This window comes from Bos mutus, chromosome 7 (genome assembly GCF_027580195.1).
Source record: "Bos mutus isolate GX-2022 chromosome 7, NWIPB_WYAK_1.1, whole genome shotgun sequence".
Lineage (NCBI taxonomy): Eukaryota > Metazoa > Chordata > Mammalia > Artiodactyla > Bovidae > Bos > Bos mutus.
Genome location: NC_091623.1, coordinates 40,807,485 through 40,833,302, shown reverse-complemented (window position 1 = coordinate 40,833,302; position 25,818 = coordinate 40,807,485). Strand labels below are relative to the sequence as shown.

The 25,818-nt window shown below is 40.3% G+C and overlaps 1 protein-coding gene across 1 annotated transcript in view; it reads left to right on the top strand.

Annotated features, from left to right (window-relative positions):
- Positions 1-25,818, top strand: part of TMEM232 (transmembrane protein 232) — a 233,059-nt gene that overhangs the window by 127,832 nt on the left and 79,409 nt on the right. Inside the window, exon 12 of the mRNA XM_070374679.1 lies at positions 9,781-10,028. Within this exon, the coding sequence (XP_070230780.1) occupies positions 9,781-10,028 (248 nt within the window). The remainder of the gene's footprint in view (positions 1-9,780; positions 10,029-25,818) is intronic.

Below are 25,818 nucleotides of genomic sequence, written 5' to 3'. Positions count from 1 at the left end.
TATGTTAAAGCAAATATTTTGAATTTATTAAAATTGTACTGTCTTGTCTGAATACTTTCTACACTATACATCTTTATAGGTTTAATTTTACAGTAGAACATAAGCATGATATAATCAAGGTTTTCTTTCCTTTCCTTTGGCCCTATAATGGCAAACAGATTTACAGAAATAAAATAAAAAGGTTAATTACTTATTCCTAAATGTCCTCAGTTTTAAAAAATTAGTCACTAGTTCCCACATTCTATTGACCCACTTACATTACTGTCCTGGTGCTTCCCTGCTGGCTCATATGGTCAAGAATCTGCCTGCAGTGTAGGAGACCTCCGTTCGAGCCCTGGAAAAGGGATGGCTACCCACTCCAGTATTCTTGGGGCCTCCCTGGTGACCCAGACAGTAAAGAATCTGCCTGTAATGAGGGAGACCCCGGTTCGATCTCTGGGTCGTGATGATCCCCCGGAGAACGAAATGGCAACCCACTGCAGTGTTCTTGCCTGGAGAATCCCATGGACAGAGGAGCCTGGCGGGCTACTGTCCATGGGGTCCCGAAGCGTGGACAGTCCACAGGTCACAAAGCGCTGGACACGACTGAGTGGCTAACACTGTCACTTTGTCTTCACCTTCACTTTGGGGGACAAATTCTATAGCATCAAATAGGAACTTGCTCATTCTGTTAGTCTTCAGATCTTTCCTCACTGCTCAACGTGAACAGAGAACATATCAAAAAACCCAAAAAACAAAACTATACAGTGAAGCCTTGCACCTCAGATGCTTTGATCTAAAATGTTTATCCCACTCTTACTTCAGTTAATGCAAACAAGTGTGATTATAGAAAACCTTTGTTTATTCTTTCCTTCCTACTCCCTTGCTCCCAGATACTTGCTTCATGAAAGGTATTCATCATATTACCTACACAGGGTGAATCACATTAATTATAGGCTACATTAGAGTGGGAAGGATTTATTTCAGAAGGATTTATGATACTTGTATATTTATGGAATTAAGAGAGATTTTATCTTTTTCTACTTTAAAAATATATATGCAATTCATATGATAATCCATATAATAATGGAATTAAGAGAGATTCTATCTTTTTATACTTTAAAAATATATATGCAATTCATATGATAATCTACTGAATTCGATAATTTAAGGTTTATATTTAATACCTGAATTTATCTACATCACTGGTAAATCCTTCGCTGTGTTGTATACTTTGATGGCTTGTATTTTTTTTAATCCATAATAACGTTCTATCATCTGTAATTCTTTTTTTATCTGTTCAGAAAATTTGATGCCTAATGGAGGTTAGATGAGAAGTGAGATATTTAGTAGCATGTTTGAAGTGAAAAACATTTCTAAATAGATCCCTAAACATGAGCCCTTTATCTGACAAATTCAATATAAACCCAACTGTTGCCTGAGTATTTGGGAAAGAAATCAAAAACTGTCATATACTCACAGCGGCATAATAAACAAATGTTAATTGATGTGCTTTGTTTGAAATACTTCCAGGGAGACTTGCAATGAGCAAGGCTCCGCTGTATAGGCAATTCAGCAGCATATGTTGGCACGCCTAGGAAAAGTCATCATGTGTAAATGCTCTCTGCCATCTGTTACATGACCTAAAATATCAAAAGGAAATATGTACAGCTAAAACGAATACACGATTTTATTCAGAGTACCTTTGACTCATTAGGTAAGCACTTGGTGGTTAACATTTCCTGGTGAGATCTTTAAAATAAAATTTGTTTTTATTCTTTACGACATTTCCATACTCCTAATGCGCTCTGTAGAGCAGCAAAGCAGAACAGCAGCAGTATTTTCCCTGTCCTCTCAGTACCTCTCTTTCTCTTCCCCCACATGTGGTTATTCTTCTGACATAAATGGAAACTCTTGAGTGGGGAAAGGGAGATGCATTTTTGGCAGCATATAGTTTCCTTAAATACTTATCAATAGAATTCCAGTGTAACAGACACATTGTTTTAAGAAAACAAAAATATTTGCAGAGATTTTACAATGCACCAGCCGCTGTGCTAAGTATCTTACCTAACGCAACTCATCTAAACCTCATAATTCCCACCGCCATCAGCACTCATACAGGTAAGGACCTGAGTCTAAGCAAGATTAAAATGAGTGAGCAGTGGTGGAGGCACCTGTGAGTGAGCTGAACCTAAAGGTTCCGTGCCATCCTGCCTCTAAAATTAGATAGAAACAAGAAACTCGCATTTATTGAAGAACTTCTGTGTGTCAGACACTATGCTAAAAAATACATTCAGTTCTTGTGTTTAACTTTTACAGGAGCCCAGGGAGGAGAATAGTGTTATCATTCCATTTTAGGAATGAAGAAGCATGCTCAGAGCGGCTAAGTAATCTGTGCAAGGTCACTCAATTTGTAAAGTGGGAAAATGGATATTCCCATCTAGTCCTTTTCTTAGTCTACTGTAATAGTGGGTTTTAAACTTTAATACATTTAGGAGTATGGCCTGAAATTCTCTATTTATAACATGCCCCGAGGCGATGACAATAATCATGGTCTGAGGACCACGATTTTAGTAACTGCTGTCCTCATTTGTGAGATTTTATAACTCCTGGAGGAAATAATCTTTCGAGACCACCAGTGAGTCACTTTCATTTAAAATTTTTTTTAATTTTTATTTTATTTTTAAACTTTACATAATTGTATTAGTTTTGCCAAATATCAAAATGAATCCGCCACAGGTATACATGTGTTCCCCATCCTGAACCCTCCTCCCTCCCCATACCATCCCTCTGGGTCGTCCCAGTGCACTAGCCCCAAGCATCCAGTATCGTGCATCGAACCTGGACTGGCATCTCGTTTCATACATGATATTTTACATGTTTCAATGCCATTCTCCCAAATCTTCCCACCCTCTCTCCCTCTTCCATAGAGTCCATAAGACTGTTCTATACATCAGTGTCTCTTTTGCTGTCTCGTACACAGGGTTATTGTTACCATCTTTCTAAATTCCATATATATGCGTTAGTATACTGTATTGGTGTTTTTCCTTCTGGCTTACTTCACTCTGTATAATAGGCTCCAGTTTCATCCACCTCATTAGAACTGATTCAAATGTTTTCTTTTTAATGGCTGAGTAATACTCCATTGTGTATATGTACCACAGCTTTCTTATCCATTCATCTGCTGATGGACATCTAGGTTGCTTCCATGTCCCAGCCATTATAAACAGTGCTGCGATGAACATTGAGGTACACGTGTCTCTTTCCCTTCTGGTTTCCTCATTGTGTATGCCCAGCAGTGGGATTGCTGGGTCATAAGGCAGTTCTATTTCCAGTTTTTTTAAGGAATCTCCACACTGTTCTCCATAATGGCTGTACTAGTTTGTATTCCCACCAACAGTGTAAGAGGGTTCCCTTTTCTCCACACCCTCTCCAGCATTTATTATTTGTAGACTTTTGGATCGCAGCCATTCTGACTGGTGTGAAATGGTACCTCATAGTGGTTTTGATTTGCATTTCTCTGATAATGAGTGATGTTGAGCATCTTTTCATGTGTTTGTTAGCCCTCTATATGTCTTCTTTGGAGAAATGTCTATTTAGTTCTTTGGCCCATTTTTTGATTGGGTCAGTTATTTTTCTGGAGTTGAACTGTAGGAGTTGCTTGTATATTTTTGAGATTAGTTGTTTGTCAGTTGCTTCATTTGCTATTATTTTCTCCCATTCTGAAGGCTGTCTTTTCACCTTGCTAATAGTTTCCTTTGATGTGCAGAAGCTTTTAAGGTTAGTTAGGTCCCATTTGTTTATTTTTGCTTTTATTTCCAATATTCTGGGAGGTGGGTCATAGAGGATCCTGCTGTGATGTATGTCAGAGAGTGTTTTGCCTATGTTCTCCTCTAGGAGTTTTATAGTTTCTGGTCTTACATTTAGATCTTTAATCCATTTTGAGTTTATTTTTGTGTATGGTGTTAGAAAATGTTCTAGTTTCATTCTTTTACAAGTGGTTGACCAGATTTCCCAGCACCATTTGTTAAAGAGATTGTCTTTAATCCATTGTATATTCTTGCCTCCTTTGTCAAAGATAAGGTGTCCATATGTGCGTGGATTTATCTCTGGGCTTTCTATTTTGTTCCATTGATCTATATTTCTGTCTTTGTGCCAGTACCATACTGTCTTGATGACTGTGGCTTTGTAGTAGAGCCTGAAGTCAGGTAGGTTGATTCCTCCAGTTCCATTCTTCTTTCTCAAGATCTCTTTGGCTCTTCGAGGCTTTTTGTATTTCCATACAAATTGTGAAATTATTTGTTCTAGCTCTGTGAAGAATACTTTTGGTAGCTTGATAGGGATTGCATTGAATCTATAATTTGCTTTGGGTAGTATACTCATTTTCACTATATTGATTCTTCCAATCCATGAACATGGTATATTTCTCCATCTATTAGTGTCCCCTTTGATTTCTTTCACCAGTGTTTTATAGTTTTCTATATATAGGTCTTTAGTTTCTTTAGGTAGATATATTCCTAAGTATTTTATTCTTTTCATTGCAATGGTGAATGCAACATATGGAGGCTGAACAACACGCTGCTGAATAACCAACAAATCACAGAAGAAATCAAGAAAGAAATCAAAATTTGCATAGAAACGAATGAAAATGAAAACACAACAACCCAAAACCTGTGGGACACGGTAAAAGCAGTCCTAAGCGGAAAGTTCATAGCAATACAGGCACACCTCAAGAAACAAGAAAAAAGTCAAATAAATAACCTAACTCTACACCTAAAGCAACTAGAAAAGGAAGAAATGAAGAACCCCAGGGTTAGTAGAAGGAAAGAAATCTTAAAAAATTAGAGCAGAAATAAATGCAAAAGAAACAAAAGGGACCATAGCAAAATCAACAAAACCAAAAGCTGGTTCTTTGAAAGGATAAATAAAATTGACAAACCATTAGCCAGACTCATCAAGAAACAAAGGGAGAAAATCAAATCAATAAAATTAGAAATGAAAATGGAGAGATCACAACAGACAACACAGAAATACAAAGGATCATAAGAGACTACTATCAACAATTATATGCCAATAAAATGGACAACATGGAAGAAATGGACAAATTCTTAGAAAAGTACAACTTTCCAAAACTGGACCAGGAAGAAATAGAAAATCTTAACAGACCCATCACAAGCACGGAAATTGAAACTGTAATCAAAAATCTTCCAGCAAACAAAAGCCCCAGTCCAGATGGCTTCACAGCTGAATTCTACCAAAAATTTAGAGAAGAGCTAACACCTATCCTGCTCAAACTCTTCCAGAAAATTGCAAAGGAAGGTAAACTTCCAAACTCATTCTATGAGGCCACCATCACCCTAATACCAAAACCTGACACAGATCCCACAAAAAAAGAAAACTACAGGCCAATATCACTGATGAACATAGATGCAAAAATCCTTAACAAAATTCTAGCAATCAGAATCCAACAACACATTAAAAAGATCATACACCATGATCAAGTGGGCTTTATCCCAGGGATGCAAGGATTCTTCAATATCTGCAAATCAATCAATGTAATACACCACATTAACAAATTGAAAAATAAAAACCATATGATTATCTCAATAGATGCAGAGAAAGCCATTGACAAAATTCAACACCCATTTATGATAAAAACTCTCCAGAAAGCAGGAATAGAAGGAACATACCTCAACATAATAAAAGCTATATATGACAAACCCACAGCAAACATTATCCTCAATGGCCACAGCAATCAGAGCAGAAAAAGAAATAAAAGGAATCCAAATTGGAAAAGAAGAAGTAAAACTCTCACTATTTGCAGATGACATGATCCTCTACATAGAAAACCCTAAAGACTCCACTAGAACATTACTAGAACTAATCAATGACTATAGTAAAGTTGCAGGATATAAAATAAACACACAGAAATCCCTTGCATTCCTATACACTAATAATGAGAAAACAGAAAGAGAAATTAAGGAAATAATTCCATTCACCATTGCAACGGAAAGAATAAAATACTTAGGAATATATCTACCTAAAGAAACTAAAGACCTATATATAGAAAACTATAAAACATTAAAATTTTTAACTTTGAAGAAAAATTATATATTTTTTCACAAATAAGTTAAATGTTCTCAGCTCTGAGTCTACTTAAGGAGAAGTGGAGGCCAAAAACAGAGACGAAGAGATGGAGAAGTACTGGTGCAGGCTGTGCTGCAGTGCCCTAACACCCTATTTCTTTCCCTTTTATTCTCTCATGTCAAGTGTAGTGTGAATTAGCTTGAATTTTAGTGTGTTTACTACAGTTCCCTAAATACTGATGGAAAATGCAGAACTCTGGACAGGATTTTCTTTTCTTTTTTGTTGCTACTACCTCACAATTCTTTGGGTAATTTCACCTGCTCTGAGTTATCTATCTTCTTGCCAGCCTAAATGAATCATGATTTTTACCATCATTATGCCCAAAATAAAGACAGAAGAATGAAAATCTGACCTTGCATGTGGCTGCAATCTGTGTGTGAGAGAAATATTCTTCAGGAGTACCACTTTTCCAATTTTAAGACTAAATCAGTAAAATTAGCATAGGTAATCAAAAATTGCCATGTTTCTTAATAAAAAGTATCAAGTTTCAACAAGCCAATAAGAAGAATCCTGAATTTTAAAGCCTACATGGCATTGTTAAAAAATAGGGACACATGATAAGAATATTAATGTATAAAGATGGAATTTGGGATAATACTCACTGGCAGACTAAATAGTAATTTCTTGATTTCAGAGTCTACTTTTAAAAGTGGTCATTAATGTTTTTGGTAAATTTACTTCTAAGATGTATAGATTCATACTAATGTATCATTGGCATAAATAAATTCAGTCTCTGAATTTTAAAATGAGAATAATAGGTCTTCCCTGGTGGCCTCGTGGTTAAGACTCTGTGCTTCCAATGCTAGGGGCATGGGTTCAATCCCTGGTCTGGGAACTAAGATCCCACATGCCCTGCGTTGTAGTAAAAAAAAAAAAAAAATAAGGGGATAATAGCTCATGAAGAAAGAAGATTCCTTAGAGATTACTCTGGAAATATAATTATAATCTTATTTGATAAATTTGCTAATATAAAAGTGACTATGTAGCAAACTTGTCTTTGGCTGAAGAGGTGGATCAAGGCTTCTCTAGGTCGGTGGTGGGAGCAGCTCATGAAAGCTCGAGCATCGCGTCTGTCTTGGGGCACCCCCGAAAGCACTGGTGCCTGTTGAGCGTCTCACTGTTGGCGACACAGGTCATCTCTGTTGTCTACATGAACCCTCACAAAGCTCTAAGCAGTGGCTATTATTATCTCTACATCACAAATGAAAAACACGGTGGAACCAAACTGAACCCAAAGCATAGACCGGGAGAGGTTAACTCAGTTCTGCAAGTTGCATCCTTAATAGCTAGACCTGATTTCAGATCTAACTGCAAAGTCCATCTTCTTTCCTGACTTCTTCCTGCAGGAAAACGAACAAAACCTTTTATAGATAAGGCCAATATGCATTTGACCAGTATGTGAAACTACTTTTCCATAAGTTGAATGCCTTGGGAATCACTGAGGAAGGAAAACTGACCTGAGCTTTCAAGTAGGGAACCACTGAGGAGGCTGCGGCACTGTCTTCATGCTGCTCTGGGAGGGAGCTGGCCTCTGGGTCTATGACCCATCCAGGAGGGCAGAAGGCAAAGCACAGCCAAGCGAGACGGAGTGAGGAGGGCGTGCAGATTCTGTGATGCTCAGCAGCGCTCCCCTGGAAACAAGGTGGTTACCAGAAATTATGTGGTGAGAAGACACTGTTTTGGTTGGTTTATTCATTCACTCAGACATGTATTCATTCATATTCTGTCAGCAACGGAAGAACTCTTAGTAACATGTTTGTACGACTATATGGTGTTATTGATTCTGAACTACCTTTTCTTATGAAAAAATTAATCCACAGAAATGGAGCAGAATAAATAACCCAGATATTGTGATTACCGTTTTATCGATGGGACATGCAGACTTTGACACCTTAATGTCCTAAAAATCATAACAGCTATTGAGTGTCCTAGGCACATTTAACTTCTTGTTTCGAATTGAATGCTCTTTCCATGAGCTTGACCTGGTTAATAAGCAAGATACACAACTGGGAATAGAATAAATGGAACTGTATACTGATTTCAATATCCAGAGATAATGGAAATCAAAGATATTTAAGAGTAGGTATATATCAATAAGGGCTGGTGAAAAGGTTCTTTTTCTGAAATAGTGAAAATGTAGCCCTCTTTTTAAGGGTCAGTGTAATATCTAGCACTTTGAGGCTCCTTTGAGTCTTCATTTCATTATATTGATGCTTACATGCGTGATTTTCACCACACCCTTTTTACATGTATTTGCCTGTTATTCTTTCTTATCCTTTCAGTCTTATGTATTATTTATTTTGCCTTTTTCTGTTTTCCTCATTGCTTTAAACCTTTACTTTTTCAGTCTTTATCATAAGATTGTTCTCATTTTTTCCACTGTAATTTTGTCTAGATAATGAAATCATTCAGTCAGTCATGTCTGACTCTTTACGACCCTTTGGACTGTAACCCACCAGGCTTCTCTGTCCATGGGATTATTCAGGCAAGAAACTACTGGAGTGGGTTGTCATTTCCTCCCCCAGGGGATCTTCCTGACCCAGAGATTAAACCTGTGTCTCCTGTGTCTCCTGCATTGCAGGCAGATTCTTTATGCACTGAGCCATCAGGGAAGCTGAGATAACGCAATAGTTAGTCTTTAAATAGTAATTTCACTGTGCTAGCCCTAATCTTGGAATCCTAAAGAGGTTATTTAGATGTTCATATGAAGAAAAACATTTTTCATTCTTCATTTTCTACCGAAGGATCTACAGATATTTAAAACGAATCCTGCGTGACTAATAATGAGCTGCCCGAAGATGGATAATATTAAATAAAACTGTAAAAACAAATAAAAGGAGGTAGTACCTAACTTAGTTATGAGAAAGAGTTTTTAATATTAACTTATTGTGAACACTAAAAACATAATACATGACATTGTGAAACTTACATCTTCATTTATTTGAAGAAAATGTACCTTTAGCTGTTTCAGAAGAAGGTATAATTAAAAATCAGTCATGGATATTATTGGACATGAATAAGAAAATTCAGAAAATTGCTCTTACCCGAATAAAAATTGCTTATATATTCTTGAGTTTTGTGTGTGTGTGTGTGTGTGTGTGTGTGTGTGTTTCTATATTAGGACATAATTCAATATAAATCTAAACCCTGTAACATTTCCAATACAAGCTAACTATAAAGCCCTTTTTGTATTTTACTTAACTCAGATTTCATGCTATAGAAATTTTCTGTTGGCTTCAAGGAAAGTTTAGATTACACAGAGAGAAATGAAAGTCTGACCTAATAAAACATTTATACTATCAATGCTTCAACTGATTGCTTACTTTCTTGTTAAGTATTATAAATGCTTATGAAATTCTTGTATGGGAAGTATATAGATTTAAAATAGAAATTATATAATTACATTAAAAAAATTTCAAGACTAATTTCCTTTATGCTTAATAGTTTTTTTGGTTGAAAATTCTTGCTACGATTTTTAAAATCTTTTGAGAAAATGCATTTTTCTCCTTTAAATCTTATTTTTATTTAATAGGAAGACTATTTCTTTCCTAGTCAAAGAAAATAAAAATATATTTTACCTTTTATTTAATAACACATTATTTTTTCTCTCATTTAATTCTTTGTTGTTACTTTTTTTTTTTTTTCTTTAAACAGGCGGAGATAAATGACCCAACTGATCCTTTCACAAGTAATAGTACAAAAGTTTCATCAAATATAGGGGATGAAAGTTTCTCCAAATATATAGGCTGGAGAATTGCCAGCGTGCTTTCCAAACTGTTCTTCCCTTCCGTCGATGCCTGTGTTCTTCCTCTGAAAAGACCACTGATGAAACGGTATCAAAGGAGAGATGTGAACAAAACGCAGGGTTCCATGAAGAAGAGAGTCCTACGTTTTACTGTAAGGTAAGCTGACACACTATTCAAAATATTTCTGTTATTCTAACACGACATTTTGGAATCCTATGAATTACCCATAATCATGTGCCACTTTAACTCAGTTTACCTTTTTTGATTCAAATCTTGGCTTCATCACCTTCTAGATATTTTATCTAGATATTCTATCATAAGCAAGTATTCCTTTCTCGGAAAGTGTTTCCTCGTGCTTAAAATAGGTATTATTGTGTAATATACATCTCTGTTTTATTAAAGTGAAAGCTTCTCCTCCATAGTGACCTACATTTGCCTAGTTCACCCTATTTCTCCCTGTTATAACCACTGTGTGTCCTTCCAAGGTCTATAAAATGTTAATATAAGAAATGAGTACATTTTAAATTTTCTCTCCATTTTTGATTGTGGTTTATGGATTTCTTAAGTCTGTTTAGGAAAATTCTTTCCATTTTGAGATTAAAATATTGTCACATTTCTCCTAGTGTTTACTTTTCCCTTTAAAAAAAAATGCCTTACCGAGGTATGACTGACGTGCAAAGCTGTACACATTTAATGCCTACAAATTGATAAGTATGCAGTTGGGAAACCATTATAGCACTTATGCCATAAGTCTATTCATTGCCTCAAAAGTTTTCTTCTATTCTTTTTGTTATTCTTCTTAAAAATAATTATTTTCAAGGTGCATTTGAATTTTAGTTAGAAATTTTTGTTTTAAGAAAATCTTTTTCTAACATTTCAAGTAACATTCCTTGTGGTCACCATGTCCTAACCATGGTTTCAGCTGCAGATAAACTTGTGGAAACACTACAGGGCACCCTGCCTTCTTCTGATAAATCAGTATCCAGGTGACGATGACACCTTGTGTGATACCGGAGTTTCCAGTGTTATCATTTTAAGAAAATTGATGTCTTGATATTAATTCCAGTTAAGGTACACTTACAAATAGTGTTTGAGAGTGCTCTGACATTTAAACATGGATTATGGTTTGTACTCCCTGATTTAGACTCTCACATTTTTATTAACAGCTCTAGTTTCCTTCCACTGGCCTATATTTTCTATATTTTCAGACATGTTTTAATGACGTGAAGGTAAGTCAAAGTGGTGGTGATGTAGCAGAGATAATATTAAAATAGCATATCTTTTCAATAGTTTAATAGAAATTGAACTCTTGGAGTTTCTTCCTCTCAATTTTAGGAGTGGGATATGGAATCTTCTAGTACTTTTAAGGATTTATTTTGGACACTTTAATCATGTGAATTTTTTTTTTTTTGTATGTGATGTGAAGTGTTGATCCATGTGATTATTTAACGTCCCAACAATGTTTTTTGAGTAATCTATCTGCTGTCAACATTTTTCCTGATGTTAAATGTCTATAATATATGAAATGCCCATTTATTTTCTTTTTCTATGTTCTAAAGTAATTTTAAAATTACTTTAAAGAATAGTAAAGAACAGTGAGGGGAAAGGTAAAGAGACAGTGAAAAGGCGGATGGGGATGCACCCGCTGGGACACAGTAAGGAAGGGGCTAGAGAGGGAGGGAAGCATGTTGGGGATGCTTAAAAGGGCAGAACTGAAAGGAAAAGTAGGAGCAGGAAGGAAGGGGAAAGAGGTTGAAGGCAAAGGGAGAAGATGCAAGTAAGGGGCAAGCTGAGCTGAGGATGGAAAGCACAGCGGGAAGAGATACGGTGGGCTGGGGACTGGGAGGAGGCTCCGCCGGGTCAGGGTCAGAGACAGAGACGAGAGACGTGGGGCCGGGTTAGGACCCCAGAGCCCGTGGGTACCGCAGGACTGGGGCGTTCGCTGTTCTCAGAGCCCATGGTTCATTACACAAGTGAGACTCATTCATCACTGACCTGTGAAAACACCATCTCCTTTATGCATTTTTATTTTTCCACAGCTGATTACAGCCTCTAAAAATCAGTCTCTGACCAGAATGAAAGCCGAGCTGCCCTCTAGCAGAGGCCCCTCAGGGTGGCACAGGGCGCCTCTCACATGGCACCCTTCTTGCAACAGAGCACGGCACAGTGCCCCCTGGAGCTGTGCGTATTGCCAGCTCCAGTTAGCGGGGGACTCATCCCGGGGTGCAGCAGATGTGAGCGGAACAGGACTGTAGCTCAGTGACTTCAAGACGAAGGCTAGGTCAGGCCTGGTTGAATAGTCCTTACTGTCTATTAGGGGTATGGATAGGCCTGCTTTTAAAGAAGTGGCTGAAAAACAAGTTTAACTCTTAGCTGTGCGTTGAAAAAATGGCTCTGGCCCACTAGACATTAACCGCGGGCAACGTCGTTTCTTCCGTTTGCTTGCTTCTCCGTTGAGTCAGCGGTTACGTGGCAATCGGGCCTCCTGTTTCCCCGCCTCCTCCTACGTTCAGGTCCGCAGACCGGAATTAATGCAATCACTATCGAGCATGCCGGAATCCTGCAGGTCAATCACAAAGACACAATTTGAAGCCTAAGGTATCCTTAGCTCTTTTTCAGCTTTTGAGAGGTCTTCTTGCATAGTCATATCATCCGTTCCTCACCAAGTATTCCTAGAAATCTCTATTTTGTGTTTTCATCAAATAGCAATGTATAAGAAGGCCAACATTTCAGGACTCCTATAGAAGATGGGGCACATTGAAGAGGCAGGAAGTTGGGAAATTTAAAAGCATGTTTCTTTATTGCTTCGGAGTCCTAAAGTATACTTATTTCAATGTGAATGTTTACTAGTAAGAAGAAAATAGGAGTTTCCTTATTGCTGAAGCGTCCAGTATATCTGACAACCTATAATTTATTTCCTAAAATATTTTTCCTCACTTGTCTTCTTAGCCTGTAAAATTCTCTTTAAATGGGAATTCTTTGTTTACACATTTATAAAGCTATATATATTGCTTTGAATGATACAGATTTAACTTCTTTCCTTTACAAAACTTTTCAAAAGAAAATTCATTGTTTTGCTTCTGTCCATTAAATTTGGGGGTTTTTGCTTTTTCATGGTACATGCTGTTCTTCCCCTCAGCGTTTTTTAAAAAATGAGAAAATCATTATGTTTCTTTACTATAAAAACAGCAGCCCCAAACCGAGGCATAGATGCTTAGACTTCAAAATATAGTTGTTGCTGTTGTTGTCTCCTTTTCTTTGTCAGTAAAACTATCTTCAGTCTACCTTAAGGCTGAGAATTCAGAACTCTGAAGATCAAATTTTCAAAAACCAGTCTCTACATTTACACTTTTTGGCTTCTGAGGTTTCTTGGAGGTGTGTTTTCTAAGCTTCTGCCTTGAATCCCTAAAAATTCACAAACCAGTAATTATTTGCACTCATGTAAAGACTAGGAGAAGACACTTGAGAGCCCCTTGGACTGCAAGGAGATCCAACCAGCCCATTCTGAAGGAGATCAGCCCTGGGATTTCTTTGGAAGGAATGATGCTAAAGCTGAAAATCCAGTACTTTGGCCACCTCATGAGAAGAGTTGACTCATTGGAAAAGACTCTGATGCTGGGAGGGATTGGGGGCAGGGGGAGAAGGGGACGACAGAGGATGAGATGGCTGGATGGCATCACTGACTCAATGGATGCGAGTCTGGGTGAACTCCGGGAGTTGGTGATGGACAGGGAGGCCTGGCGTGATGCGATTCATGGAGTCGCAAAGAGTCGGACACGACTGAGCGACTGAACTGAACTGAAAGACTAGGAGAATATTAACTTAAAACTTTGTCTCTGATTAGGCTTAGTTTGCTCACCAGTTTTATATCAGAAGACTTCATTCATAAGACCCGCACCTGGAAGAGAGCCCAGGTGAAACTCACAAGAATGTGCCGAGAACATCCATAGGTATACAGGCAGGACATTTTACATAGCTGACTTCCTCAACAGAGCAGTCCTTCCAAAGGCTACTGCATTTCCTCTGCAGCCTCCTTTATTAGAGGAGCAATTCCAAGGTAGGGGAACTCAGAGGAGCTAACATTTACTGAATAGACACAAGGTGGGAAAAGAAGGGTACTGCAATGTCGCATTGGAGAGGCTTTACTGGAGAGACCAGTAAAGACTCTTGAGAGTCCCTTGGACTTCAAGGAGATCCAACCAGTCCACCCTAAAGGAAATCAGTCCTGAGTGTTCACTGGAAGGACTGATGTTGAACCTGAAACCCCAATACTTTGGCCACTTGATGTGAAGAACTGACTCATTGGAAAAGACCCTGATTCTGGGAAAGATTGAAGGCGGGAGGAGAAGGGGATGAAAGAGGATGAGATGGTTGGATGGCATCACCGACTCAATGGACATGAGTTAGTTTGAGTAAGCTCTGGGGATTGGTGATGGAAAGGGAGGCCTGGCGTTCTGCGGTCCGTGGGGTCATGAAGAGCTGGACACAACTGAGCGACTGGACTGACTGAACTGGAGAGACCAGCAGTGAGCAGCGCAGAGGGGCACCTGGTTCCCATCTCTCACTGTCCCCGGGAGGGATGCCAAGTCTGGGGAAGCAACTGGACATTCGACTGGATTTGCATTTTGAGGGGAGAGACACTGCATGACTGCTACTCTACCTTTTAATATAAGAGTGAAAATTAGCTTCTCAAGGAAGAGATAAACATTTGGGTTCAGTTGCCAAGTCTCTGAGGTGGCCGTGCATGAGTGCATGCTAAGTCACTTCAGTTGTGTTTGAATCTGTGCGACCCCATGGACTGTAGCCCCCAGGCTCCTCTGTCCATGGGATTCTCTAGGCAAGAACACTGGAGTGGATTACCATGTTCTGCTTCATGCAGGGAAAAATGTCTGTGCCTCCTTTATAGAATATCAAGGATGTTTATCTTAAAGCCTTTTTTTCCCTGATTGATTTAGAGTAAGTTATTTAACTTCTTTGAGCCTAAGGCTGCTAATCTTTAAAAATGTGAAAGTTGTGCATTCTTCTCGGCCTAGTCCTTAGGAGAGAAGGAGAGAATGTGCGTAACGAGCCCGGACGTGTTATAGCTCCTTATCCTACTGTTCTTTCATTTAGTAGATTTTAAAAAACATTTGTTTTCATCCTAATATATTCATTAATGTAATTGTAATAAATAATAGATGAAAAATTTACAGAAATCTATGAATTATTGATAGCAACTTTTCAAAGAGAACATCCACTTTCCTTAATTTTTAGCTTTTGGCTATGTTTTGGTTCCCTTCTTTTGTCTACTTTTTGAATTCAAACACAATTCAGATCCGGCTGCATTTTGAGGGTCCAGTGCCAAGACCCATTATGGATGGAACCTCGATGGTTCCCTTGGCTGCTGACAGTTTTCAGCTGGAGAGAAATAGAGAGCATGGGTAGGTCTTCAGAGATGGGCACCTATATTCTGAACTTCTGTGACACATTTTATTATTAAAATATTGATTGGATGATCAGCTCACCTTAATCTCTTTCCCGCTGTACTGGACTGGTGCGAGGCCCTTCCTTTTGGCACCCAGGCTTTACTCTGGTTGTGGGTGTGCACGCCTTGTTGCCCCAAGGCCTGTGGGGTCTTAATTCCCCAGCTGGAGGTGGAACCCATGACCCTTGCATGGGAAGGTGGGTTCTTAACCATTGAACTACCAGGGAAGCCCTCAGGTAGCTCATTGAACGTGCTTTTATTTTATGATTTTTTATGATTCCAGTGCCCTATTGGAAGTGAGGTCCAATCGCCAGTGACAGGACTGTGCTTAGTGTTATCCGTTGCCCATACGACTTGGTTTACCTCTGGTCTTTCCTGGGAGATAGGTCAGTCCCCATCTATCTTAGGTTATTTCCTCTTCTTTTTTGCCTTTCCAGTGGAGCCTTGGTCTGAACAGGAATTTTAGGTATTATCAATGGGGCCATAGCTTTACCAGTCACTTTCACTGCAGTGGCTTTGTGCTTAAAAGACAGGTGCCTAGCTTTAATGTGATCATCAGCTCAAGAGTTCTCCATTCACAGGAACATGATGTGATGCAGTCTTAAAAAGTGGCACAGTTATTCAAATGACCTGGGTGAGATGTAAAAACATACTATGTTTCAAATACAGATCAACTAGAATAAAAAATGGCAACCCAGTGGGAAGACAAAAGTTGTACAACAGGAAACAAAATCTACGGGAATTTTTGTGTTTTGTTTTACATGTGCACTTTGCTGTTTTCAAAGAAAAGGGCAATATTGTTCAGCTTATGATGAACTTCCTTTGCAGTGGTTGGCAGGTGTGTATTACCTGCTTTAATCAGAATATAAACTTGGGTTTGACATTAATTGAATTGGGGTAGTCTTCCCACTTTTTAGATTCTCAGAAAATATGAAGTCAATCAGTTAAAGGGTTTAATCTTCCCCAGTTTCTAAATGTCTCCTTGATAGGATCAAGTACTTGATCAGGCACATGACTCTGAAAATCTTACTACCCAGGACAGGTGCTTTCTGTCTACCTGTCAGAGCAAGTGTTCCTCCCCAACTAGCCCGTTTTTTCCTAGGCTGTCTCTAGGTATGGATTTAAATGGTTGGGAGAATGCAGAACTCCTAACACAGGTGGTATAGCCCTTCAGGAAGCATCAGCTGGGCATCTCTGCATGCAGGCACTGCTAGGCACTAGGAAGACAGAGACAAACTCTGCTGAAGAGTGTAATCGATGGTTTCCTGTTCAGAATGACGACTGTGTTTCTACCATATTGGATTTCCACCGTAAAGACATGTGGAACTTTGCACTCACAGTTTTCTATTTTCTGTATCTTCAGTTATTCAATACAATTCAGTATACCTGACTTATATTAGACTTTAATAAATAATTATTGACTGACTAATGCTAGCAGAAGGGCACAGGACGTGCCGAGCCTCCGCCGGTGAAATAGACCGCAGAGCGTTTGAGGAACTAGAACACTGGTGCAGCCGGGTCACTGAGACCAGGAGGGTGAAGCTGGAGAGTCGCTCAGGGTTTTCAATGTTAGCTTAGGAGCCACAAGAAGGCACTGAATGTGTGTTATGTGGCAGAGCAGGGAGTGGGGTGGAGTTTATGTGCGTATGTGTTTGAGGTTGTGACATGATCATAGGTGTGATGTGCCCTGGGCAAGTTGCTCGACTTCTCTGAATCTGAGTGTCTTTGTCTAGAAAATGAGGGTAATTATAGCACCTTTCTTGTTGGTGCTGATGAGAAATTAATGAGGTAGTCAATTAAAAGTGCTTCCTATAGTACTTGACCACAAAATGTTCATTATTTGTATATTATTTGTATATTATAATGAACATTTTGTGGTCAAGTACTATAGGAATGGAGAAGGCACTGGCACCCCACTCCAGTACTCTTGCCTGGAAAATCCCATGGATGGAGGAGCCTGGTAGGCTGCAGTCCCTGGGGTCGCTAAGAGTCGGACACGACTGAGTGACTTCACTTTCACTTTTCACTTTCATGCATTGGAGAAGGAAATGGCAACCCACTCCAGTGTTCTTGCCTGGAGAATCCCAGGGACGGGGGAGCCTGGTGGGCTGCCGTCTATGGGGTCGCACAGAGTCGGAGACGACTGAAGTGACTTAGCAGCAGCAGCAAATGTATAGTGGCATAATTATAAATATAATAAATTTGCTGATATATTGTTGATCAATATATTCAGTTCAGTTCAGTCGCTCAGTTGTGTCCGACTCTTTGTGACCCCATGAATCGCAGCACGCCAGGCCTCCCTGTCCATCACCAACTCCTGGAGTTCACTCAGACTCACGTCCATAATTTTTCAAAAATATTTATTATTTTGACTGTGCTGCGCCTTAGCTGTGGCTCATGGGATCTTCACAGCAGCACGAGAGCTTCTTATTAGTAGTTGCCACATGCATGCTGGATCTAGTTCCTGACCAGGGATTGAACCTGGGCCCCTCGCATCATGAGCATGCACTTACCCGCGAGACCACCAGGGAAGTCCCTAAGTATATTAATTTGATTACGTAGCATAACCAATGTCACTATTTCCATTGTTGGCTCTGTTACGTTGGAAAAGTGCACCGGTCACTTTTGCAATATAGCACACACTAGGTTGGTGGCAATTCAAATGGAAAGGAAGAAGATGGATTTGCATGGGATTTGGTAGAAAAAGCAGTAGAATTTGATGATGATTAGAAAGAACAGAGTGGCAGGAGGTGTGGGGAGGAAAATGTCTTTTCCAGGCTGAACACCAAGTCCGCTAGCGGAGTGGCTCACTGAAGCGAGAAGCGATGGGTGAGGCAAGGTGTGCTTGGGGTAAGGGAAGATGCTGAACTGGAAGCCATGCTCTTGACGTCTTTAAGTGGAGAAGTCACACAGGCCGTGAGTTTCACAGTTCTGTGTGTGATTCAGGGACGAAGTCTGGGCTGAGTCATTGGGTGAGGGTGAAGACTAATGTCACGGGCGCAAGCGACCGCCGTGGTAAAGCACATCATGAAGGAACAGGAGGATCTGGGGTGGAATTTTGAGGAATGCCACCTGTTAACATCTGGAAGGAAGAGGGTGACAGCAAAACGCACAGCAAACCAAACCTTAGATATAGCCAGAGAGCGTGGATGACTTGTAACAACTTGAGAAAAATTTATGGAAGGTTCCGATAACTAGTACACGTGCGCATGCGCAGTCGCTTAGTCGCGTCGGGTTCTTTGCGACCCTTGGACTGTAGCCCACCAGGCTCCTCTGCCCTTGGGATTACCCGGCAAGGATACTGGAGTGGGTGGCCATTTCCTTCTCCGGGGATCTCCCCGACCCTGAGACAGAATCCACGTCTCCTGTGGGTGCTGCACTGGCAGATGGATTCTTTACCACTGAGCCACCTGGGAAACCCAATTAGTATGTAATAATGCTTTAAAAAGTTAAGTGTATGGAGATGTTGATTTCAAAGATAGAGGAGAATTTTCAAAATAATCTACCTAGACAGTGATAGAATCTCTCTCTCCGAGTATCCCTGAGCATCGCTTTCTGCTCACTACACAAAAAATACAAACGCAGATAGATGACAAAAGAATTGCAAAGTTGATGACTCATACTTCCAAAGACCTTGCAGTATCTACCTAATGAGGAAAAAGGTAAGTGCCAAACCAGTGCATGAAACTCTTCAAGTTTGTAGATGAGATCTGTTGGTCAGGAAGGGCAGTAATACTTTCAACTGTATATATGTATATCTTTGACAGAAATGGATTTCTAACCTCTAAAGAAATAATTACATGTATCAAAATTCCAAGAAATAATGAAGTGAGACTATCACTTAGAAACAAATCTTAATGGTCTTTCTAGTTATTTCATGGGTTTATAAGGCCTTTTAAAAATTTTGCCACTCTTTCCATTTAAAAAAAAATTTAGATTCATTAATGCTCTATTTATATCATGAACAATGGCACAGTGTGTCTCTTCCATCAGTTTATCCAACAACCAAAGACAAAGATACATACTTAAGAGATTAATTTGTCCTTATCATGCTTTTAGGTCCAGGACTTCAGGTCCTCCATTTTCAACTGGGAAAGTAAAACTCAGACCAAATGAGCTAAGCAGACTGTGTGCAGTTCATGCCGAGGACTGCAGGGCAATCGAGGTCTCAGGGCAGGTTCGAAAGGCCCTGCACACGGGTCCCGGATGTTCTGTAGGAAGATCAGTCAGGAGAGTGAGAGACGGGCTGTGAATGTGTGAAAGTGGGTGACACATCTGTTTCGTGCGTGTCTTCGTTATCCCGAAACTACAGTGCTGCTACGTTTCTAGACTTCCCGCGTTTGTTCAGACATTTGGTGTGTGTTGCTTGTGTTTTTCATACCAAAACGTAACTTTCACATTGTAAATTCCTCTTTTCGTGTTTTTTTCTTTCATCTTCTGCCTCCTTCTTAAAGGAGTGCATCCATATTCAATACTAATCATGCTTTATGTCTTTAATAAATTGTCATATCTATTTATCATTCTGAACAGCTTCCAACTTCACCACCAACTCTGTCACTGCAATATAAGATCGGTAATTGCTAAGCATCCATCATATCTGAAGTGATATGTCATTAAATTCTTGGCTGTTCACAATAGTTCACTAACCCGAGTCTTGTCGAGTTAGAACTCATGTCGATTGGTCCCTTCTGTTTTATCTTTTCCTGCATCAAGCTATTCCAAGAAAAAATCCTATCTTTAATTAAAACTTTACTAGACCATTTATACAAGCAAACCAGCACTGCCACACAGAAGTCTAAGCACAGCTGGTTGACAAATCAACCACCGATTAGCATACTGATATCTAGCAGGGAAACCTTGTGATAAGTGAATTATAGCAAAAAAAAAAAAAAAAAAGCCACATGTAATGCTTTCTGTAGTGTCTTTTCTTGCTGGGCTGTAAATAGCATACGTTACAGCTAGTATGATTGTTCAGGAGTCCCTGTCTAAAGGACAAGCATTAGATTAAAAAAAAAAAAAAAAAGACGTACTCATCCTCAGATTTCCCAAAAACCTATGGGTTTTATTCCTGTAATGCTCACCTTCTGTCCATGGATAAAATATGTCACGGAAGAATATACCTTGGAAGAAGGACAATGACTAGTGAATTCCATCTGGCACTCGGACGACTTCCCTGACACAACGGCATCTGGTCAGGAGAGAAGCTTGGGGAGTGACCCGGCCCATGGCCTTTGGGCAGATCATTACCTCGGATCTGGGCAGCACCTGTCAACATCTGCCTGTCGACTTCTGAGGCATTTTAGTCAAGTTGTTACTCTTGTTCAGTCTCTCAGTCGTGTCCGACTCTTTGTGACTCCGTGGACTGCAGCACACCAGGCCTCCCTGTCCATCACCAACTCCCGGAGCTTACTCAAACCCATGTCCATTGAGTTGGTGATGCCATCCAACCATCTCATGCTCTGTCATCCCCTTCTCCTCCTGCCTTCAATCTTTCCCAGCATCAGGGTCTTTTCAAATGAGTCAGCTCTTCCCATCAGCTGGCCAAAGTATTGGAGCTTCCAGCTTCAGCATCAGTCCTTCCAATGAACACTCAGGACTGATCTCCTTTAGGATGGACTGGTTGGATCTCCTTGCAGTCCCAGGGACCCTGAAGAGTCTTCCCCGGCATGTCAGCCTGTCAGCCTGTCACGGCAGTGGTGGTGGAGGAGCTAAGGGACCAGCGGAAGTGGCAGCAGGAGCAGCTGTAAAACCAAAACCCACTGGACAGGCCCAGGCTTCTCAAATCAGCAAGACCCTCTGCTTCATTTTAGAAAAGCTACCCACATTTCTATATTCATCTGCTGTCCTCAGTCATCGCCAAGCACTTTGCTGTCACACAGAGTTCTAAACACAGCTGGCCAGAGAATCACCCCCACGGTGAGCATCCTGATGTCAGAGACAGAGGAAGTGACAAGTGTGTGCATACAATGGGAGATGTCAGATAAAGCAATTCACAAGTTTCCTTGACCCCTTCTCTTGTTTCATTCCGTGTACTACTCTATTAGTGATCCCAGTGTATGAAAATCTCTAAATTCTTGATGCTAGAATGTCCATTAATTTTACGCATGGTCCCAGACAGGACTGGCAAATAAGTACTAGTATTATAAATTCTTTTCACTCCCGGCTCAAGAAGCAGTCACTTTAGCATATATTTCAGAGTTGTGTTGCCACGAGGTCAGATACATTCAGATACGTTCAGGAGTATGATAAAGTGATAAGCCCCAAGTCATGGTGATTTGGCTAGAAGATGTGAAAAAGAAGCATATAACCGTGAACTTCCTGATGTTCAAGCTGGTTTTAGAAAAGGCAGAGGAACCAGAGATCAAATTGCCAACATCCGCTGGATCATGGAAAAAGCAAGAGAGTTTCAGAAAAACATCTGTTTCTGCTTTATTGACTATGCCAAAGCCTTTGACTGTGTGGATCACAATAAACTGTGGAAAATCCTGAAAGAGATGGGAATACCAGACCACCTGACCTGCCTCTTGAGAAATTTGTATGCAGGTCAGGAAGCAACAGTTAGAACTGGACATGGACCAACAGACTGGTTCCAAATAGGCAAAGGAGTACATCAAGGCTGTATATTGTCACCCTGCTTATTTAACTTCTATGCAGAGTACATTATGAGAAATGCTGGACTGGAAGAAACACAAGCTGGAATCAAGATTGCTGGGAGAAACATCATAACCTCAGATATGCAGATGACACCACCCTTATGGCAGAAAGTGAAGAGGAACTAAAAAGCCTCTTGATGAAAGTGAAAGTGGAGAGTGAAAAAGTTGGCTTAAAGCTCAACATTCAGAAAATGAAGATCATGGCATCCAGTCCCATCACTTCATGGGAAATAGATGGGGAAACAGTGGAAACAGTGTCAGACTTTATTTTGGGGGGTTCCAAAATCACTGCAGATGGTGACTGCAGCCATGAAATTAAAAGACGCTTACTCCTTGGAAGGAAAGTTATGACCAACCTAGACAACATATTCAAAAGCAGAGACATTACTTTGCCAAAAAAGGTTCGTCTAGTCAAGGCTATGGTTTTTCCAGTGGTCATGTATGGATGTGAGAGTTGGACTGTGAAGAAGGCTGAGCGCTGAAGAATTGATGCTTTTGAACTGTGGTGTTGGAGAACACTCTTGAGAGTCCCTTGGACTGCAAGGAGATCCAACCAGTCCATTCTGAAGGAGATCAGCCCTGGGATTTCTTTGGAAGGAATGATGCTAAAGCTGAAACTCCAGTACTTTGGCCACCTCATGTGAAGAGTTGACTCATTGGAAAAGACTGTGATGCTGGGAGGGATTGGGGGCAGGAGGAGAAGGGGACGACAGAGGATGAGATGGCTGGATGGCATCACTGACCCGATGGACATGAGTCTCAGTGAACTCCAGGAGTTGGTGATGGACAGGAAGGTCTGGCGTGCTGCGGTTCTTGGGGTCGCAAAGAATCAGACACGACTGAGTGACTGATCTGATCTGATCTGAATGGTTTGTGGGGAGAATCTACAGACAGGACACTCTGGGAAAGAAGATACTCCAAGAGTTCTCAAGAATGTGTTTTCTTTCTTTTCTTTGCATAGGCAGGGATGCATCTAATCTAATCATGACTCAATGGGACTTCCAGTAATCAGAAATGGAAATTATTCCCATTCATATGCTATGTGACTGAGCAAGCCTCATTGTCAGAAAGCTGTTCCACTTCAGTTGTGGCTCTATGGTACCATGTGAATGAGAATTGGATAGTTCATTTGATTGATGTAGACATTCAAAGGTGGCAGTTCAGACCCTTGAAATTCCCTTTAGGACCTGAATGCTCCTATTGGGCTGTCTCAGTGACTCACAGCAATGGGATCATAGGTGTATTTTCCCTCCAGTGTGTGGACAGCCACCTCCAATACTTTACTCAGCCTACTTGCATTTAGATTATATGGGAGGCTAAAATGATGAGAGGTAAAATTGAGGCTAAAATATATTGCTACTTTCAAGTTCAAGTAGATTTTCAAAATAACTAGACAGCAATCTCAGGGAAAGCAGACAGGCACCAAACACAAAACAAAAGATCATCATCGCCATCACAACAACAATGTAAGTTGGGTAGAAAAAATAGGTCAGTTTAACACGAACTGGAGCCTATAAGCTGTGATAGAAAGTGTACTTCTTGTTGTTTTGTGCAGCTGGGACAGCAAAAGATGACTATGGTTGGCACTGCCTTGGTAGAAAACAGGTTACTGTTAGGCAGTCATTGAGGGTGAAACTAGCCCAGAACAATGAATGTTCTCTATATTCTAATGATCAAGAAACTCAGTCTGATTTGGTCACATAAGTGGGTAGCATTGTCATACCAACCAGATCCCTCTTCCTCCCGTATTTCCTTTAGTCTTCATCACTCCCCTCCCACTGCTTAAATTCTGGTAGGCATTTGAACAGAGTAACAAAAGGAGAATGGTTTTATTTTCTGCAATTATGTGAATCTCAGAATACCCATTTGAGAACCTCTGGGGGTATTGAAGGCCTCTTGTCTCTTCTATATGTGAAAAACTCCTCTCTGTCCATGGGGTTTCCCAGGCAAGAATACTGGAGTGGGTTTCCATTTCCTCCCCAGGGAACTTTCCCGACCCAGGGATCGAACCATGTCTCCTGCTTGGCAGGCAGGTTCTTTACCACTGAACCACTAGGGAAGCCCTTCATATCAAGGTGGCAACACTCTAAGAGTTGAAATAGACTCTTTTAAGGGCACATGAACAGGATTTGACTAAAATTTGTTAAATTTCTAGAGCTACAATCTTTAGGAATTCTTCAGTCAATTCAATTCAGTTGCTCAGTCATGTCTGACTCTTTGCAACCCCATGAATCGCAGCATGCTAGGTCTCTCTGTCCATCACCAGCTCCTGGAGTTCACTCAGATTCACGTCCATTGAGTCAGTGATGCCATCCAATCATCTCATCCTCTGTCGTCCCCTTCTCCTCCTGCCCCCAATCCCTCCCAGCATCAGAGTCTTTTCCAATGAGTCAACTCTTCACATGAGGTGGCCAAAGTACTGGAGTTTCAGCTTTAGCATCATTTCTTCCAAAGAAATCCCAAGGCTGATCTCCTTCAGAATGGACTGGTTGAATGAAAATAAATGCCTCATCATATTTATGTGGCAATTTTTCAGTTATCTGTTATGGTACAGCTAGGCTTTCCCCTACACCAACACCAGCATCTCTCTTTGAAAGTCCAGCATTTTAAGTTTAGAAGAAACTGCTTTCCTCTGCTCAAGAAGCTGTATTAAAATGTGTCCTCTGTATTTATTTTTTCTGATTGGTCTTCTATAGCTTTGCATCTCAAAGGAGAATTTTAATAGAGGGTAGTAATGTTCCAGGTGGCACAGTGGTAAAGAACCCACCTCCCAATGCAGAAGGTGCAAAAGATGCAGGTCTAATCCCTGGGTTGGGAAGACCCCCTGGAGGAGGGCATGGCAACCCACTCTAGTGCCCTTTCCTGGACAATCCCACGGACAGAGGAGCCTGGAGGGCTGCAGTCCGCAGGCTCACAGAGAGTCGGACAGGACTGAGCGTGTACAGCACAGACAGTAAAACGTCCACATCATAAGATGAAAACTAGCACAAAAATCTACACTACATAATTGAAATGGTACTACCTAAACTATTATATCTAAAGATAGATAAATAGCTAGCTATTTTCATTCATAGCTGAACACATGCACCCTGTTTTGTGCTTACAAATTGCCTGATTGATTTAGGCTTATAAATGGCCAAGATAGTCTAAGGAATGGAGTGTATGACTTGGAAATAAGACATAGGGAGAATGAAGAAAAAATAGACACATATAAAGGACTGATTATCCCACGTTCTTATACAAGAGTATAAGAACATGACTCTTATTTAAGAGTCAATCCCTTGCATACTTGATTCCTTAACTCTTAGTATCATTTTCCTCTTTAAAAAGTTGCGTGGCTCCACTTAATACTCAATACTTAATTTGACAGCCACCAAGACTAGTATTTTTGAAGCAGAAGATAACCTGAAAGAGAAACATTCGCTGTGCATTCAGCAGGAAAGATTGGGTCCTGCTGTGTAGTTTCGAATTCCAGGGCTAGAATAATGGGCTTATGGAAAAGGACAAATATTTTGACTGATTTTATCCTGCAGATTTTCAGCCTAGGAAAACCAGAGCAATCTAGGCATATAGCTGAAGCAGCTGGGTGAAAAGTGAAATAACTCATACAATTTATTTGTTAGTGAGGTTCATAACTTATAGCCATTTTTATGTTGATCTCTTGGTCCCTTGAGGCTTTTGAACTGTGGTTTGGAGAAGACTCTTGAGAGTCCCTTGGACAGCAAGGAGATCCAACCAGTCCATCCTAAAGGAGATCAGCCCTGGGTGTTCATTGGAAGGACTGATGCTGAAGCTGAATCTCCAATCCTCTGGCTGTCGGATGTGAAGA